Here is a 14,440-nt window from a genome sequence, read left to right as displayed (position 1 = left end):
TCTCTCTCTCTCTCTCTTTCTCTCTCTCTCTCTCTCTCTCTCTCTCTCTCTCTCTCTCTCTCTCTCTCTCTCTCTCTCTCTCTCTCTCTCTCTCTCTCTCTCTCTCTCTCTCTCTCTCTCTTTTGTTGGTCATTGGGCTTGAACTCTGGGCCTGGGTGCTGTCCCTCAGCTCTTCAGCTCAAGGCTAGTGCTCTACCACTTGAGCCACAGCACCACTTCTGGTTTTCTGGTGGTTTATTGGAGATAAGAGTCTCACAGTCTTTCTGCCCCAGCTGGTTTTGAACTGTGATTCTCAGATCTCAGCCTCCTGAGTAGCTAGGATTACAGGTGTGAGCCACCGGTGCCTCATCATATTCTCTTTTCAAAACTCTCCATCACTCTCTTCTATCCATTCTCATTTTTTATATATATATATATAAATATATAAATATCTATATATCTATATATATATCTACATATGTAAATCTACATATACATATATACATGTATATGCATAGATATATTTCACTCCCATTACTGTATTTTCTAATAGGCATCAGCAACAGGTTCTTACATCATCTCTGCTTCTTAAAGAGGGCACCACATGTGTCCTTTGCATATACGAAGGCCATATGAGTCATTTGCCTATATGAAACAAACAAAAACACTCACACCAACAGATAAGAGGTCACAGAAAAGTTCTTCCATTTGTAAATCCTTCCAAAGATCTCAGGACTGAAATTCTTAGGATTTCTTTCAGTGTGTATATTCTTACTTTTGTGTAAGTTTACCTTTTATAGATGAGGAAATGATTTTCATGTTTTCACAAGAACTTTACCAGTTTAATTGTGCTGAGTTAGGCCCTGCCTTGACATACTTACTGAAAAGGACTAGGCTGGCATTGGTGACCCCCAGCTTGTTGGCAGCCACGCAGGTGTAGTTGCCATAGTGCTCCTCAGTGACGTTGGTCACTGTCAGGGAGGACTGGCCCTCCGTGCTCTTAATCTCAAGGCCATTGGCACTGTTTATCCTAAGAAGGTAAAACAGAAAAGTTAAAAGAAACATGGATGAAGGTTTTACCTTAGTAATTCCTTCCCCATCTTTTTACCTGGGGTGGGGGGAAAGAGAGAGAAATCAATTAGAGATTGATTTCCCTGGCAAATTCCCCATTGTCACTGCAGCATTCCTAGGATTGGAACTGATGTCCATTCATAGAGATGATTTAGGAGTGGATGTGTTCCATTTGCCCTGGGTTTTGCTATACAAGACAGACATGCTGGCAGAAAGTACCCATGGCATCACATTCATCAGTTTCTATTATTTTTGAGCTTTAGTCTAAATGTTATAGGCCCTAAAGCACTTGATACATTGATATTGAGTCAGGTGCTTGTGGCTCATGCTTGTAATCCTACTAGTCTGTAGGCTGAGATCTGAGGATTATGGTTCAGTGCCAGTTCAGAGAGGAATGTCCATGAGATTCTTATATCCAATTAACCATGCAAAAACCAGAAGTGAAGCTGTTGTTATAGCAGTAGAGCACTAGCCTTGAGCAAAAATGCTCAAGGGCAGCATCCGGGTCCCAAGATCTAGCCTCAGGACTGACACAAATAAATGGTAGCATATATCTAGTTCTTATATTTATAACCAACACAATTGATCTCCTACTATTTGTAAAACTGGTTATAATGGATGATATTTTTGCAAGTAAATTCCTACTTGGAACCCAAGTTATATAAAATAGATAAAACAATGTTGAAAAAAAGTTGTAGCATTTTTCATAAGAAGCATTCTGAAAAGTCTCATGAAGGCTCAAAGTCCTTGAGATACATTTCAAAAACCATTATCCTGAAAAAGTATCAATAGTGTGACACAGTTCCAAAGTTTATTGTTTTTGTTCTTCTGTTGGGGCTTTGTATAGAACACTGACTATAGACTGAACAGAGAGAGATTAAAGAAAGAGAGAGAGAGAACACACAGAGAGAGAGAGAGACTGAATAGGAAAACTTGTATAGTGTAGGGCTGCACAATTACAACTAAGCTTGGTTTTCATTGGCTCTCTTTGGATCCCCAGTATGGTGAGGGGGAAGTTGAGAGTTGAGGCATGGTGGGTCTGACACATACCTGGTGTCATCCCGGTACCACTCAAAGTCAGGTGCAGGCACCGCCGAAGCCTCGCATTTGAGTGAAGCTTGTCGCCCCGTGGTAGCCTCGTTGCTCTTGGACTCTGTGATGGTGGGAGGATCTGTAGGGAGGACAGGCACATGGGGTTATAGGAGAGCCAGAGGTCTTGCCAGACCTCTGGAGAAGGAGAATATGCTTGGAAAGAGGCAAGAAGAGTCATCTGCACGGTCCACACTTTTGCAACTTGTGATTGGCTAAATGGGATTGAGCAGCACAAACTAAACAGAAAGGAGAGCTGAATAATGAAATGTGGACTTGTTCACCTAAATGAGAGACTGAACAGTATGATGTGGACATGGAACCTAGGGTCTGTTTTTACCTTCTTCAATAAGTCCGCAATAGTAAATTGTAATATTTACCATTTTTATTTTCAGAGACTAAGTGATGATATCAAAAGACTTGGATTTTTAAATGAATAATTTGGCTTCTTTTTATTTTGTTCTTTCTATTTTTTTTCATTTTCAATACTAGATGGCTTAGAACAGCTTAATGAAAACAATGGTCTTTTCAAGTCTAGCCTGGCAATGTCAAAGGGATTCAGCAACACAAGCAAAAACCTAATATTAGGTGATGACTTCACCTCACTTCTCCTACAAATGATCTGCTTTTTCTATGATCCAGTGGGAGGTACAGTTTGTTGTCTCTCTTAGTGCAAACAAGACTTCCTAGTGCATCCCTTCCCTTCTCTTACTGTCCCTTGTACACTCCATGTTCCCTGCCTAGGATAGGGCCTGCAAGTCTATATAGCAGGCTTGAAATGAGCTGAGAAATATTTCTGATATTCTTTTTTGATTCCCAATCCTCAGACCTCCGATACCCTCAGTAGCAAGGATTACAGGCATGACCCTCTGGCACCTGGCTAAAGTGGATTTTCAAGTGCAAAAATTCACCTAAAAGCCAGGTGCAGGTAGCTCATACCTGTAATCCTAGCCACTCATGAGGCTGAGATTTGAGGAATGTGGTTTGATTCCAGCCTGGTCAGGAAAGCCTGTGAGGCATTATCTTCAATTAATCACCAAAAAGGCCAGAAGTAGAACTGTGTCTCAAGTGGTAGAGTGCTAGCCTCGAGTAAAAAAAAAAAAAGATCAGAGACAGTGTCCAGTCCTTGAGTTCAAGCTCCAGGACTGGCAAAAGATAAACATTATTATTTATTAACAAATAATAAAAATCTACCCAATTCTACTACTCTTCTGCATGTGGATTTTGAATGATTTGTTCAGTTTTACAAAACTGTTTTCTCAAGTTTTCCATCTATAGCAGATTCAGATTACCTGAGCTTAGCAGGATGTACAACATCAAGCTAGTCTGTAATTTCCTTCCCCATTTCATTTTCCTATTAGCATCTAAATCTTTGTCACTTGGGGGTCAGGGAAGAGGAGTGAGAATACTTTTGGAAACCATCAGCAGCCTGTAAGTAAATAGGCAGTCATAGCAGGGATGTTTTTGTAGTTATTTTTTAGACATATCTACTATGTATGATGTAATGGAAGAACTCTAGACTAGAACACAGGACTTCGGTTTGTCTGTGTAGACTTCCCATGTAGACCTTTTAATTACCTATAAACATTCTTTACAAATAGGTAGTATCATTGTAGCCTATGTTTTTTCATTTTTGTACTCTTAATTCATTTCACTTTTGGACTGTATGTGTTAAGAGTTAGAATTTACAGTCAAGGAAATCTAAAATCTGATTTTCTTGATTGTACTATTAGTCATAAGTATATTCTGAGTGAATAGCTGTACCAGTTGACCCTCCTCCCCCATTTACTTTTAAAAGGAGCTAGCTTAAAATGATCACCAAAGCTCTATTTTAAAATCACTCTGAAAAAAAAAAACTGGCTGTCTAGGCCATGAGAGCACATCATTTTAAAGGATGACACAAGAACGAGATTCATTTGAGCTGGTAGGTGAAGTCTTGGTCTGGGGATGAAGCACACATTACAGGTTGTGAACTTAGATTTAAACTTGATGGGCTTCAGCTTGAATCCTCCCTCTGCCTGTCCCCCATTGTTCTTCCTCATTAGAGTTTTTAGTACTTTGCTCAGATTCATACTGCTCAATTTCTTCTTGAATAAAATCTGGAGCCAGTGGCAGGGAGGATCATTAGGGAGCTGGTGAAGGAACTTTATAGATATTCTACACTGAGTTTGACATAAAAGATCTGGAAAGTGGAGAAAGATTTGACATATACATGGCCTTAGAAATGATCAAAGCAGCAATAAATTCAATGTTAAGGAGAGGCAAAGAAAAAGTTTTGTTGGTGGATTGGCTTACATGGTAGTGTACCTGCCCAGGCATGAGGCCTTGAGTTCAAACCTCAGTATGACTCCCTCAAAATTTAAAATAAAATACTTTTAGGAAAGCTTGGTGCTGGTGGTTCGTGGTTGTAATGCTAGCAGCTTGAGAGGCTGAGCTCCAGAGAATCATGGTTTAAGGCCAATCTGTTTCTAAAAGTTCAACAGGAGTCTTCTCAACCTATAATTGGCAGTACAGTAGTGGTATACACTGGATGCTTCAAGCTACAGGGGAGGTTGGGAAGAAAAGTCCTTAAGATTCCATCTCCACAGAGAGGGGCTGGGTAGAGTTTCAGGAGTCTGTAACTCCAGAGGTGAAGGGAGGCCTAAAAAGAAGGTGAAAGGTAGCTCAGGCAGGTGCCTAGGTGGGAAGTAAAGGCTAATCTGAAAAATAACTTGTGAAAAACACATTTGGAAGTGTGGCTCAAGTGGTGGAGCACTAGCCTAGCAAGAACACGGCCCAAACACAAGTATGGCTCAAAAATTTTAAAATATTAAGAAGATAACACCACATCTGGCTGGTCCCCTTTGTTCTTTTGAGACCACGTTTCAGGAAGAAATCCTAAATTCTTCTCTAGTTCTCTGTGCTGACAATCTGATTTGAGCTTTCCCCTAGCTCTCATGGGAGCAGTTCCCCATCACAAATTAGCCAAGTTCTGGGAGATAAATTGGACACCTTGTGGTGCCATCTCTAATCACCTTTATCTCTAATCATGGCAGGATCCTGTCTCCCAGGCTACTCCTTGACTTCGTTCTAAATTTGTTTGGAAACCGACTGTGTAAGAACAAGCTATTCATTAGTGGATCAGGGGCCTCCTCGTGGACCAGTTGGCAAGAGAGTGGTGTTGAGCGCTTTCCAGTGCTTTCATCTCAAGAAAGGATACCATTGGTCAATTACCAAGGCCAACCATTTGCTTCTCTCTTTCACAATCTAGGAAGTTTCTTGTGCCAAAGTAAATTCATAGGTGCTAACAAGTGTCAGAAGAGTTGAATGTTCCTAATATTTCTCAAATCACTCCATGGTGCAGGTCTGTTCATTCGTGGCTTATTGGAATGAATATCCAAATCCCTCTTAATGAATTCTGTATAGGTGAAACTAGGAAAGATTATTACAACTCAAAAGGCAGTATGCCTACTGTAGTTAAAATAATACATGTCCTTGCTCACAATATGATTATAATAAAAGCATCACCTTATTAAAGAGAATACTGCATAGACAGATCCATTGTTATGCTGTATATGACTTTGGAAAACCTTCTAATTGTCAAAGGACTCTTTGAGATTTTATTACTTCAAAGTTCCAGGTTCTGAAAATATTAATAAGGGGCTTTCTTATTCTTACATTGCAATTACAAGACTTTCCATTAGAATGGCTAGGCTAACAATAGAAGTGACCTAGGAAACAAAATGTTATGCATTTAATCTTCCTCATATTGGAAGTAATTGTTCCAAAGGATAAAATTTGAACAAATGATGCAGTTTATAGGCATTGTAGGCATGTGTTAGCATTCTCTGAGGGTGAGGTATTCTCTTTACAAAGTAATATCCCTGGAAGAAAAAGTTTTAACTTTATCTCATGAATGAGAAGACAGCTATGCAGAGGGGTAGTGACTTGTCCAAATGACCCTGACCTCGATGGGGAGGGGGAGTAAATTTGTACCCAGACTTACCAAGTTAACTATTGAATCTCTCTGCTCTGGTAATTCCATTTGAAAGAATTCTTTTAGACAGCAGTGGATTATAATAAAGGAAAGTGTGATTGATAGTGTGAATGGTCTATGTGATGGATCCCTGTTCTTTGCAAGGTACCAATACTTCACAACATGAAATGACATAGTGGATAGAATTCTACATTAGGAGTGAGCAGATACAGGCTGCTTCTATCTTTCATCTAAGATGCGTTAGAGTTGTGTGATCTAGACATGCTCTCCTGCAGCAGCTCATGTGAGTGTAGATGATGGCATCTGCACTGATAGCACATAGAGCTTTGCAAATGAAAGCATACTTATGAGAGTACTTTCAATACCTAGCATGATTATACTTGCTTACTTCTTTACATACTCATTTAATTTGATGGTACTGGTTTAAACTCAGGACTTCACGCTTATTTGGAACACTTTCCATTACTTGTTCTATGATTCCAGCCCTAACTTTGCTTTTGTTACTTTTTTCAGATATGGTCCCAAGTTTTCATCCATGGCTATCCTTATACTGAAATCCATTTATGTATGCTTTTCATTAGTTGTGTTACAAATAGTCTTCAACTGCGCTTAGCTTGTTGGTTGAAGTGTGGGGGGTTTCTTTCTAAATTCTTGGCTCAATCTGACCTCAAACTCAATCTTCCTCATCTTCACCTCCCATGTAGTAGGATTACAGTAGTATGCCTTCACACTTGTTCTCTTTCTTAAAAAAATCCCCTATCATTCACATAAAAAATAAAGAGGGCTTTGGGGTTAGACCTGGGTTAGAGTCCTGAGTCTTCCACTCACAGATTATTGGACTTTGTGGTGGATAGTGCCCACAGAAAGTGCTTTACTTCTCTATATAGAAGTAATATCAATTTTCTTCCAGGATTAGGGAGTAGTGATGTACCAAGGCAGCAGAGGCAGTGGGTGCAGACAACATAAAAGGCATTGTTCCCAGAGAGTTTCAAGACATAGGAAGAGGTACTAGCAATGCCACACTAAATTATTAAACAGTTTGAGGCTGACCTTGTTTAGGGAAGACCGATTGGTGGACCACCGTTAAAGTAAGGACTAAGTGATTGTGAAATCTCTGGGGGTAGACATGGCTTTCAGAAAATCATGGAAAAATTGTCACAGGAAATGTGGGTACTCTGATTCATGTTCCCAAAGCTGGCACAATAACTCTTTAACCTCCAGGTTTTACTGTGTGTATTTCTTATGTGTTTCCTGATCCCTTCCCAAATGCAAGGATAACCTATGGTCAGCATGGGGATGGAGCTGCAGAGCCATGAATCCACAGACAGGGTGTTTACTCTTCAGTCTCATTCCATATTGAGCGGCTGTTTCCCTAAAGCTTCCCCATGAGATGAGTTTGAATGAAAGCTTGGAAGAGTACAGTTAAAATACAGGTGTATCATGGCGATTACCTGTGTCCCCAGTCCCAGGTGAACATGTCACAGTGATCTCTGCTTCCCCTGACTCAGGGACTAGCGATACAAGGCTGGGCTGTAGAAATGCCCCCCTCCCCAGTCTACTTCTGCTGGCTCTGTTGTCTGCATCCATTACTGTGAACTCAGAGTTGAGTGCAAAGGGAGATAAGGAGAGGAAGAAAAAGTTGTAAAAGCATGACAGCAACAAAGCCTATTTGGAGAAGTAGTTATGGGAAAGTAGACAGATTAGCTTGTCCACTCAAGATGGGTTAGGCTTGAGTGCTGAAGGCAGCTTCTAAGGAGAAATTTTCCAGCAATAGGAGAAAAAAAAGTTCAATCAAGGAAGAGAAATAAAATAACCTGCATTTATTTAGTGTTTACTGCATGCTAGATATGAACTTGGGGATTATGGACACTGGAGGAAAGCAAACTCCTGAGTAGACACTTTGAATACACTTGGGGACCTGGAGCTGAGGATTATACTGGGGAGCTGCCCGGGAGGGACCTAGGGCTTCTATCCACAGGAACTTAGAAGCTGCAGTTGTGGAGAAGATACAGGAAGTGAAAAGTCCAATTTCATAAATTCACTAAGCTGATTCAATGGAAAATATTTTGAGCCACTATTAATTTAGCTTTCTATAAAAATCTGAAGCTCCCTACTATCATTTCTACCATGTAGAAAATAGATTTTTGCAAATAAAGTGGCAACGTAGAGTGCTGTAGACCTGCCATAGAAATGTGTTATGCAAGAGAAGTTCTAAGGAGAGGATGTAGAACCCAGCTTGCAAGCTCAGGTGGAGAAATTGTTATATCTCTCTTCCTTCCCAAGCTAGCCTCTCTGTGTCCTATAGCAAACATCTAGTAGCAACTGGGTAACTGAATTAATACAGTGGTGGGCAGTTACTTGTGCTAGGGTTTCTATTTTTAATATTTATTATTATTAGTAGTAGTACTTGTACTAGGGCTTGAACTCAGGGCCTGAATGGTTAGCTTTTTTGTCTTAGATATTTTTGCTCAAGGCTGGTACTCTAAAACTTGAGCCACAGTTTTGTTTTGTTTTGTTTTTGTTTTTGTTTTCAGTGGTTAATTGGAGGTAAGAGTCTCACAAACTTTCTTGTCCAGCTCTGGCTTCAAATCTCAATCCTCAGACCTCAGCCCCTTGAGGAGTAGCCAGAATTAGAGGTGTGAATCACTGGTTGCTAGCTTTAGTATTTCTCTCTTGAGAGATCCTTAGGTCTGTTCCCCCTTATTTAACTCTAAAGCTTCTCTTTTGAAAATGATGAGAAATCAGGTTAGACAACAGAGCATTCATCTAGTCCATAAGCCTACATAAAGTCATAAAAATGATCTTGAATATTTCTCTGTGTCTCAGATCTTGGAAGGCAGACTTACTTTCTTAAATCATTTTGGGGGACATCTTTTACTCAGTATGACTAGATTTAGGAAAGACGACTTTTTTGAACAGAGTAATTGGTGTGTTTAGAAGCATAAACATAGTTTATGAAGTTTGAGTTAAATAAAAGACCATTCTAAAGGAAATTGCTATTAGAACATGCTTCCTGATTTGTAACCAGTACCATTTTAAAAGTATGAGGGACCAAGTTTATCTGAGTGTTTCTACCTCTTCCTAGAGTAAACATTTGCTGAGCAATTTTTGGAACACTAGATGTTTCTAAGTCCTAGTGCTCAGGACATACTGAGTATTTGATTAACTTTTATTGTAGCCTTCATATAATTTGTCACAAGATGTCTTTTATAGAATCTTCAGGTTCTGTCTGTATTATTCTGTGATTCACTCCTCCCTAGCAAAAAATCACATTTTCATGAAAGTCTTTTAAAAAAATTATCAGTATTTTCTCTATTCTAAATTACACTTTGGGGACATTGAAGAAGGAGCAATGTCAGACTAATTGCTCCAATAATAATAGGGCCCAGGCGGCTGGCTTTGATCTTGGGAGCCATCTGCAATCCAGACCACTTTGAAGTTTCATACAATGGAAGCATAAATATTTTCTATTTACTACATGATTGGACTTTCAAAAATCTAATTAAGTTGAAGGTCAATTAAGAGAAAATTAAATCTTGACTCCAAAAGCCAGGAAAAGAGGTGGAAGATGAGGGCCTGGTTATGTGTACATAAAAGGAGCTAACTAACCTAATTATAAACTTATATAAACACCCAGAGAAATTGCCTTTCATGTGAAAAAAAAGGACCTAAAGCATTTTATAACATTGAGATCATTAATGTGTCTTTGAAACACACCCAGTACTGGAAAAGAATAGTAATACTGACATTTCAAAATTCTATTACTAAAAAAAAAATGTGGGGACAGCTAGGGATAAAAGCAGTCCACAGCTCATCAAATTCAGCTTCTTGCTCTTGGAAATGTGGATCATCAACGGGTACAGCCATGTCTGTTGGATTTCTCAGATGAAGGAAATTTCACTTTTCCTGTTTTAGGAGGCAGAAAGCTGGGGCATGTGCCAGGGAATGGGGTTTTCCAACTTAAGTGGAGCCACCTTAGGCAAGATTCCTAACTAAAGCATTACAGCATTACTTCTTAATTTTTCAATTAAAGACTAATGATGCCTATTTATCTTATAGGTTTACTGTGGTGACTAAATATCACTCACATATATATGTATATGTATATGTATACACACACACATATATAGTTTTGTTTTAAAGTTGTTTGGTTTGGTTTTTGGTAGTACAATAGTTTGAACCGAAGGGCCCATATTTGCTAGGCAGGTACTTTACCATTTGAGCTATAACTTATGCCTATAAATAGCATGTGTGAATGTCAATTGAATGTTTCACACAGTAGGTACAAAGAATTGAAAAATTCCTTCCTTCTCCTGAGTGCCTGGGCTTTAGAATCAAATAGATCTGGATTCAGCCCTTTTCTTGCATTACATTTCTGTGTTGCTTTAGGATAGGCAATGTTTATTCCTTGAGGTTCCCTTTCTCAAATGTTGAAATGAAGCTGATTTTATCTGCCTTGCCCAGTTTGTTGAGAAGAGTGTGTGTATATATTCTCTAGCTCAGTAAATGTAGGACATAAAACACATCATGGCCTAACACTTCCTTTCAAATGTGGCATAAGATATTTGTGCCTGTGGGTATACACGTACATGTGTATGCTTGTATTTGTAGGATATGTGTGCATGTGTATTTGGTGTGGTATGCCTACATATGAAGTGCACAGAACGGATAAGAATGGCTAGGATATCCATTTAACCCTGTCACTTACCAAGGTTGTGTACCCTGGTAAGGAGAATTTGAATGACATAGAAAGACACTCCTAACTGACTAAGGTAAACAAAATTCTCTTTATTCCTTTGCTGGGTGACATACATCTTATAGATCCTTCCTCCCTCCCCGTTTTGAACTACATCTAAGGATCCTTTCATCTGACAAGTTCAAAGTATGCCCGCTTACGATGCATCTTAGTGAAATCTTCCTTTCTGATGCCCAAACTTAGGACAAACAGATAGCTAAAATTAACTTATCAGGCGTCCTCTGTAGCCATCATGTTATCTGACCCCCAAGGGTTTGAATTTGTTCCCAAAGCCAATTAGTTAAATAGCAGCTGATAAAATACAATCTTGGGATATTACCGGCTGACAAGCAGTGCATTAAGATAGAAATCCCAGCCAATGCCTCTCTGAGTTGGTGCTTTTCCCAAAGTAATATGACCTTGGTTCTTCCCCCCCCCCCCCCCCAATCTCTCCTTACAACAACAGTGACTGCACAAGTGCTAACACCGTCTGATCGTCTTCTCTTAATTTTGCAGCTGGGGTAAAAAGACAGAGGCTATTGTTAAATGGATTATGGGTTATATTTAGAATTGGTAGAGTTGATTTATCAAATTCAAAGGCCAAGTCCTGCCCTTGGAGGTGTGCAAGGTATAAATGCGCAGCCCTGACCAGAAGAACATCTGCTTGTTATGCGATGCTCTTTTGCTAATGGAATCTGCTAGCTCTCTGGAGGTGGAGGTATGCCCCGGGCATGGACAATCTGCTGCCATACTCACAGTTCACAGTGACCTTGACTTGTTTGACATCCGCCGAGGAGACTTCGTTGGCAGCTTTGCACTCATATTTGCCTGACTGCTCCCTGGTAATGCCCAGAATCTCCAGATATTCTTCTTCTCCTTCAAATTCTCTTCCTGAAAAAAGAAAGAAAAAGAGTTCTCACCATTGTTTTGTTGACATCTAATATATTCAGCAGATTGCTTCATTTCTCCTTTATAAAGAAATTAACCCACGTGCTTTTTCAATAATTTGACAATGTGCTTTGCCAGCTGGTCAGATTCCATAAAAGTAGACCTCAAGACAAAAAAACCCAACCCAACAACAGCAACAACAACAAAAACTATGTGAAAGTAATCATGTGTTCCCAGAAAACACTGGTAAAAGACTGGAAAATGGAGCTGGAAGAGAAAGGAGCTGCATAATGCTGTGATACCTAAGTAAATCCCATGGAAAACACCTCTGCCTCCATCTTTCAGGGAGCTTGGGGCTTTCACAAGTCTCACTTCAAGGCTGTACTGATCACAAGAGTGTTTATACAAGCATACATGTTGGTTATTGGTGGAAGGCTTAGAACAAAGTCTAGGAGGAGGGAAGGGTACTCGGAGGGGATGTGATTGAAAGAACTGGCATCACCAGTTTGACCTTACACTAAGGTGGTTATGAGGAGATAAATGGCTTCCTTTTTGAAAGCATCATGCGTGTTCAGATTGGATGGGATTCTTTTCAGCTGTAGTTTCTGTCCTCATTGAGGCCTTCAGGTCACAATGTAGATCTATAAGAATGTGCTGTGGATGTATGGTGAGCTTTGTTACAGACCACGGATCCCAGGGCTACAAGTAGGATGCTCTGGGATTAGATACATAGAGGCCATTTATACCAAGTTGGATATGTCTATTCTAGTAAAGCAATATTAAGACAGGCATGCTTACTTAACCTCTTCTTGTGTGGAGTGTAACTAAGTAAATGACCTTTCTCTTAAAGAAATTGAAATGAATAAAAACATGGGAAGGAGGAAGGAGAATAAGAGGAAAGAGAAACAAGAGGAAAAAGAAACAAGAAGTTGATCAGCAGGAAGAATTTAGCTAGAACCTGGCAAGAAAGGCCAATGGACTTTAGTGGTAGTTATATGGGATACTACTCACTCTTAAAATTTAAAAACTCCACTGCTGATTGGGTGAGGATAGAACAGCTGAAAGGTGTTAAAGAACACAGTTCTGCCACCATGATGGAACCTTGCTCCTGGTCATCCCATGCTAAATGGTACCAATTAATAGCTCTGCTCAAATGCCACAAGCTGCTTTCCTTTTCTGGAAATTCCCTGATGGCTACATCAACATCACAGCCAGTCAGCATGGACATGAATCCGCTCTCCAAATGTGTCAGCTAAATCTGCTAACTAGGCTCCCAATAGAACATAGGACCTCTTTCATAGCACTCTGTAACACAACTGTCAGACATGCTCAAAGCCTCAAACCTCTGCCAACTGTCAGGATTACTAGTTTTGAAGAAACTTTGTAATGCCATCAACAGAGAGTCAATAGTAATCTAAAGTTATTTGATTCTGACATTCCACACATTATCTGGCATATGTGCTACTGAAAATGTTTTAGAAGTTTGGTCTGTGGTATCTAGCTCGATATTATTTACAGAAAGTTAATTTATCCCCCCTTCCTTCCCCATATTTGAGCAAGTAGTCAGATTTATATTATAGAAGGGCAATACAGGGAGGGAGAAAACAGAAATATCAGAGTAACATATCACTTTATGGGATGAGCTGAGCAGGATTTGGGCTTGGAGGGGAAAATTCTTTTGTATGTACCTGCATTTCCAAACTGAGAATTGTGTCATCTATTCAGGGCCACATACTTTCTAGATAAAAACAAGTACTCTGAAGACTATTAGCAATTAGGACAATTAGTTTTTATTTAGCGTGATGAAGTAAGTGTAAGTTAATTAAAAATCTGGCATGCATAGGCTCCGGTGGCTCACGCCTGTAATCTTAGGAGGCTATGATATGAGGATTGCAGTTCAAAGCCAGCCTAGGCAGGAAAGTCCATGAGACTCTTATCTCCAAGAAACCATTCAGAAAACCGGAAGTGGCACAGTGGCTCAAGTGTTAGAGCACTAGCCTTGAGCTAAAGAGCTGAGGGACAGCATTCAGGCCCAGAGTTCAAGCTCCAAAAAAAAAAAAAAAAATCTGGCATGCAGAAGTGGAAAAGATGGAAAGATAGAATTACTAATTGTGTGTGTGTGTGTGTGTGTGTGTGTGTGTGTGTGTGTGTGTGTGTGTGTGTGCGCAGTACTGAGACTTGAACTCAAAGCCTTGAGCTCTCATTTGGTTTTCTTTTTCACAGCTAGAGTTCTACCACTTTGGCCATACCTTCAATACAGCTTTTTTCAAAATCTCACAGACTATCCTGCCTGGACTGATTTTGAATGATGGTCCTCTAAGCCTTAGTGTCCTGACTAGCTAGGGTTACAGACGTGAACCGAAGGGTACACAGCTAGCATTTCTGATTCTGAGAGTAATGGAAGATTGCAATGAGAAAAGTTAAAGATGATTCTAGTGTTATAGAAAGTCTTCCTTGCTCCTCTCACCATATCCATAAACTTCATTCCTAAGTGACTACACAGTTTCCACTAGAAGAAAAGAGGAAAAAAATAAATATAGAGGTGGTTGAAATACTGAATCCTTTTACATTTCCATAGAATATCTTGAACAGGTGAGTCATGGATCTCTTTGTTTTTTTCCCCTCCTCTTCCTCTTTCTTTCTCTTCCTTCTCCCTCTCTCCTCCTCATTTTTCTCTTCCTCTTTCTCCTCCTTCTCTTTTT

The 14,440-nt window shown here is 39.7% G+C and overlaps 1 protein-coding gene across 2 annotated transcripts in view; it reads right to left on the bottom strand.

The window, feature by feature from the left end:
- The window catches only part of Lsamp (limbic system associated membrane protein), a 615,403-nt gene that overhangs the window by 37,736 nt on the left and 563,227 nt on the right, over positions 1–14,440 (bottom strand). For both annotated transcript variants that reach the window (XM_070030168.1, XM_070030169.1), the window contains exons 4-6: positions 11,607–11,741; positions 2,101–2,221; positions 861–1,009 (exon numbers count right to left, since the gene is read on the bottom strand). In XM_070030168.1, the coding sequence (XP_069886269.1) occupies positions 861–1,009; positions 2,101–2,221; positions 11,607–11,741 (405 nt within the window). The remainder of the gene's footprint in view (positions 1–860; positions 1,010–2,100; positions 2,222–11,606; positions 11,742–14,440) is intronic.

The sequence above is a fragment of the Dipodomys merriami genome, unplaced genomic scaffold, assembly GCF_024711535.1.
Source record: "Dipodomys merriami isolate MVZ:Mamm:240054 unplaced genomic scaffold, mDipMer1.0.p SCAF_2, whole genome shotgun sequence".
NCBI lineage: Eukaryota > Metazoa > Chordata > Mammalia > Rodentia > Heteromyidae > Dipodomys > Dipodomys merriami.
This window is presented reverse-complemented; position numbering and strand designations above follow the sequence as displayed.